This window comes from Phaseolus vulgaris, chromosome 7 (genome assembly GCF_051622355.1).
Source record: "Phaseolus vulgaris cultivar YP4 chromosome 7, ASM5162235v1, whole genome shotgun sequence".
NCBI classification, from domain to species: Eukaryota; Viridiplantae; Streptophyta; class Magnoliopsida; order Fabales; family Fabaceae; genus Phaseolus; species Phaseolus vulgaris.
This window is the reverse complement of record NC_143504.1, coordinates 31784053-31788773: the sequence shown is the minus strand read 5'-3', so window position 1 is coordinate 31788773 and position 4721 is coordinate 31784053. Positions and strand designations below refer to the sequence as shown.

At 56.1% G+C, this 4721-nt stretch overlaps 1 protein-coding gene across 1 annotated transcript; it reads right to left on the bottom strand.

Moving 5' to 3' along the window:
* Positions 1-1233: 1233 nt before the first annotated feature.
* LOC150025871 (uncharacterized) lies at positions 1234-3984 on the bottom strand. The gene is made up of 2 exons (XM_090304786.1): positions 2908-3984; positions 1234-2844 (listed from the first exon to the last, which is right to left on the bottom strand). The coding sequence occupies exons 1-2, from the start codon at positions 3982-3984 to the stop codon at positions 1234-1236; spliced, it is 2688 nt and encodes an 895-aa protein (XP_090160912.1).
* Positions 3985-4721: the final 737 nt, after the last annotated feature.

Here is a 4721-nt window from a genome sequence, read left to right as displayed (position 1 = left end):
CGGCACTTGCGATGTTAATCGAGCAAGTGGCAGTCGGCAGGCCGGCACTTGCGATGTTAATCGAGCAAGTGGGCGTTCGGTAGGCCGGCACTTGCGATGTTAATCGAGTAAGTGGGCAGTCGGCAGGCCGGCACTTGCGATGTTAATCGAGCAAGTGGGCGTTCGGTAGGCCGGCACTTGCGATGTTAATCGAGTAAGTGGGCAGTCGGCAGGCCGGCACTTGCGATGTTAATTGAGCAAGCGGGCGTTCGGCCAATACTTTCGGTAGAATATTTCCAACATTTTTGATGAAAACGCCTCGTTAAAACCTCGCTGGTTGGGTGAGGAAAGAGTGCGTGATTTTATTGATTTTAGCTGTAATAGAATTTGAGGTGCGTGGCATTCCACGTCCTCGGTACAATTTTTCCTGAAAGCCATTCTAGATGATAGGCTCCTCCTTGTGCGACTTCTCGGACTCGGAAAGGCCCCTCCCAGTTGGATGAGAACTTCCCTTCGTTTTTTCTTGCGTCGCTGCGCATTCTCCAGACAAGATCGCCCTTCTGGAAACCTCTCGGCCGGACTTTGGTGTTGTACCGTCTGGACGCCCGGGCTTTGCAGGCAGCCTCCCAAATCTTGCTTTTGTCACGAAGCTCACTTACCAGGTCGAGGTTGACCGCTAGGCTTTCCTCGTTTAGGGTGAGATCGAACATTTGTCGTCGTATGGTGGGCTCGGCCACCTCTACCGGGATCATGGCCTCGGTTCCGTATGTCAGGCTGTAGGGTGTTTCCTGTGTGGTAGTTTGGGGGGTGCACCTGTACGCCCAAAGTACCTCGATTAGTTCCTCGGTCCATCGTCCTTTTGCCTTGCCCAGCCGCTTCTTCAGCTCGTTGAGTATGACCTTGTTGGCGGCCTCGGCCTCGATCCATTTTGTGAAGTAGTCGACTCCCACCAGGAGGAATTTGGTCTGCCCCTTCCCTGGGGAGAATGGACCGATAATGTGCATCCCCCACATGGCGAACGGCCACAGGGAGATGATGTTGTGCAGTTCTCCGGCCTGGTGTGGAGGAGGGGGCCGAATTCTTGGCACTTGGCGCATTTCTTCACGTATTCAGCACAATCGCCCTGTATGGTCGGCCAGTAGTAGCCGGCTCTCAAGACCTTGGCGGCCATAGTTCTCGCCCCGGCGTGATTTCCGCAGACTCCTTCATGGATCTCGGCCAGGATGTACTCGGCCCTTTTGCTGGTTATGCATTTCAAAGGGGGGTTGAGTAGCCTCTCCGATACAGATCTTCGTTGATCATGGTGTACCGAGCGCATTGTTGTTTCATCGCCTTCTCTTGGTCGGCCGTGCACGTGCCGTCCGTCAGGTATTGGATGACGGGTGTCATCCAATTGTCGGCCTCAGCCTCTTCATCTTCTACAGCCAGACACTCGGCCTCGGCCTCCGTCACACTCGGGTGCCTCAGCCATATTTGTATGACCGACCTCTGATGGCTCTTCTTTTTGGTGACCGAGAGCTTGGACAGGATGTCGGCCCTCTTGTTGTCCTCCCTCGGTATGTGTTGCAAGGGTGATTTGCTAAAGCGGGCGATACTGTTTTTGGCCGCGTGGTAGTACCGCTGCAGTAAAGGCTCTTTCACCTCGAAATCTCCATTGATTTGGCCGACCATCACCTGGGAGTCGCTTTTGCATGTGACCTCGCGCGCTCCCATGTCGTAGGCTAGGTTCAGCCCGGCCAGCAGGGCTTCGTATTCGGCCTGATTGTTGGTCGCCCGGAATTCGAACTGGAGGGCTTGTTCCAAGAAGAGGTCGCCCGGCCCCTCTAGGACGACTCCCGCTCCACAGGCTGTTTTATTTGAGGAGCCTTCCACATAGAGAGTCCAACCGCCCGAGAGGGTGGGCAGTGGTGTTAGCTCGGCCGAGAAGTCGGCCAAGCATTGAGACTTGATGGCGCCCCTCGGCTCGTAGCGTATGTCGAACTCGGAGAGTTCGACTGACCATCCTATCATCCTCCCTGCAAGGTCCGGTTTAGATAAAATTTTAAAAATAGGGTAGTCGGTTCTTATAGTTATGGAGTGATTTTGGAAGTAGGGGCACATCCGCCTTGCCGTGAGGACGAGTGCGAGAGCCACCTTCTCAATCATCTGATATCGGGTCTCAGCCGAGTGGAGGGTTCGGCTGACAAAGTATATGGGTCGCTCCTCGCCCTCGGCTTCCTGCACTAGGGCAGCGCTGACTGCTTCTTCCGAGACTGCTAGATATACCAGGATTGGGATGTCGGGCCTCGGCTTCTGGATGACGGTCGGGGATGTGAGGAACTCCTTGAATTGTTTGAAGATTTCCTCACATTGGTCGTCCCAGATGAATTTTTTGCCCTTTCGGAGCAACTGAACGATCGGCCTCGTCCTCTCGGCTAGGCGGGGGACAAATCGAGAGAGGGCAGTCACCCGCCCGAGGAGTTGTTGTACCTCCTTCACGGTGTTCGGGCTCCTCATGCTGAGTATGGCCTGACATTTGTCGGGGTTGGCCTCTATCCCTCGGTGGGTGAGCATAAAGCCTAGGAACTTTCCTCCTTCCACCCCGAAAGTACATTTTTCGGGGTTGAGTTTCATGTTGACTCCCCTTAGAGCCCTGAAGACCTCGTCCAGATCCTTCAGATGTTGCTCGAACGAGTCGGACTTCACGACTATGTCGTCCACATAGACTTCTATCGCCCGGCCTATCAGATCCTTGAAAATTTTGTCCATGAGATGCTGGTAGGTCGCCCCGGCGTTCTTGAGACCGAACGGCATGACCTCGTAGTAGTAGTTGGCGTCGGCCGTCATGAAGGCCGTCTTTTCCTTGTCCCTCGGGTGCATGCTTATCTGGTTATAGCCAGAGTAAGCGTCCAGGAAGCTCATAATTTTGTGGCCGGCCGCCCCATCCACCAGGCGGTCAATGCTCGGGAGGGGGTAGGTTTCCTTCGGGCATGCGCTGTTGATGTTTCTGTAGTCAACGCACATCCTCCAGTTACCGTTAGGCTTGGTAACCATGACGACGTTGGCCAGCCATGTCGTGTACCGGGCCTCCCTTATGAATCCGACCGACAGGAGCTTGCCCGCTTCCTCCTTTGCCGCGAGTCGCTTTTCGTTGCCCAAGTCCCTCTTCTTTTGGGAGATCGGGCGGGCTTCCTTGAATATTGACAACCAATGGGTGATGACATCGGGGCTCACACCCGGCATGTCGGCCGGCGTCCAAGCGAACATGTCAATGTTCTTTTTTAGTGCGGCATGCATGATCTCGGCCTCGGCCGCTGCCAAGGCTGTTCCTACAGCCGTGCTGTGTTCTTCGTCGAGGAGGGGGACTCTCCTTAGCTCTTCTCTTGCCTCCAGTCTGTCTTCGGTCGCCCGGGGGTCGAGGTCCACCAACGCCACGGTTGGCCTGATTTCCCTCGGGCGGTCCTTCCTGGGGGAGCGGTCTTTTCGGGAGGACTTCCTTACTCTGAGGGGAGAGGAGTCGGCCCTTAAAGGTTCCACCCGGAGGCTCTCGGCGTAGCATTCTCGTGCTTCTTTTTGGTCTACGTGGACCGTGAGAATGTCCCCTGTTCTGGAGGGAAACTTCATTGCGAGGTGGGGGGTTGATACTATGGCCATCAGCTGGTTGATGGATGGTCGGCCGAGGAGGATGTTGTAGGAAGTGTTGGCGTCAATGACCAGGTATCGGATTTTGATGGTCCTGGTGCTCTTCCCCTCTCCGAAGGTGGTGTATAGGTCGATATAACCCTTGGTGCCCACCCTCTCGCCCGAGAATCCTACCACGTGGTCGTCGTATGGCATCATCTCGGTCTCGGCCATCCTCATAGCCTTGAAAGTTTTCCAGTAAAGGATATCCACCGAGCTTCCTTGGTCCACAAGGGTCTTCCGTATGGTGAATCGGTCTATGTCGACCGCTATCACCATCGGGTCGTCCTGCTGGCGGTAGTCTACGCCCTTGAAGTCCTCGTCCGTGAAAGTGATGGGTGGCATCCTCGGTCGGAATGCCACCGCGTTCACTTGATGTACCGCCTGGAGGTGCCTCTTCCGAGCGTTGTTCGTGCTTCCTCCTCCGGCGAAGCCGTCGGCTATAGTATTGATAACCTCTCGGTTACCTCTCTGATCGGCCTCCCTGGGGGGATCGTCTCTCCGCGGGCGGTCGGCCCTTGCGGGTTGTCAGTCGCCTCTTGCATTTCGGTCACTTCGGCCGCGTTGAGGTGACCTCGTTCGCCTGGGTGGATCCTCCCGGCCGGGTGGGTCTCGACCATTCCGGACGAAACATCGGAGATGCCCGGCTTGGATGAGTTCCTCGATCTTATCCTTAAGAGCCTGACACTCGTCGGTCGAGTGTCCGGTGTTTTGGTGGTACAGACACTGCTTCCTCCGGTCAGCATTATTTGGGCTGGCCACCTTCCTTGGGGGAGGGATCAGCTCGGCGTTGAGGGCTTCGTCCAAGATCCTCCCTCTCTCAGTCGTCAACGGCGTGTATCTCGAGAATCGAATTGGTCGGTCTCGATTCTCCCGCCGCCGGTCAGTTCTCTGTATCGGCCGCGCTTGGCGGTCCTTTTCTTCCTTCCTCTCTCCGCCGGCCTCGGCACGAGCCTGGTTGCGGAACTCTCTTAGTTCCTCCAGCTGCATGTACTTAGCGGCTCTCTTTCTCAGCTCGTCCAGGCTGTCGGCCGGCTGCATGCATAGGTTGTCGGCAAAGGGACCCGGGCGCAGGGCCGTCA

Coding starts and splice junctions, on each gene's coding strand:
- LOC150025871 (XM_090304786.1), bottom strand. CDS start 3,984: ATGCCACCCATCACTTTCACGGACGAGGACTTCAAGGGCGTAGACTAC. Junction 2,845..2,907: donor TCCCGAGCATTGACCGCCTG/GTGGATGGGGCG, acceptor GGCTATAACCAG/ATAAGCATGCACCCGAGGGA.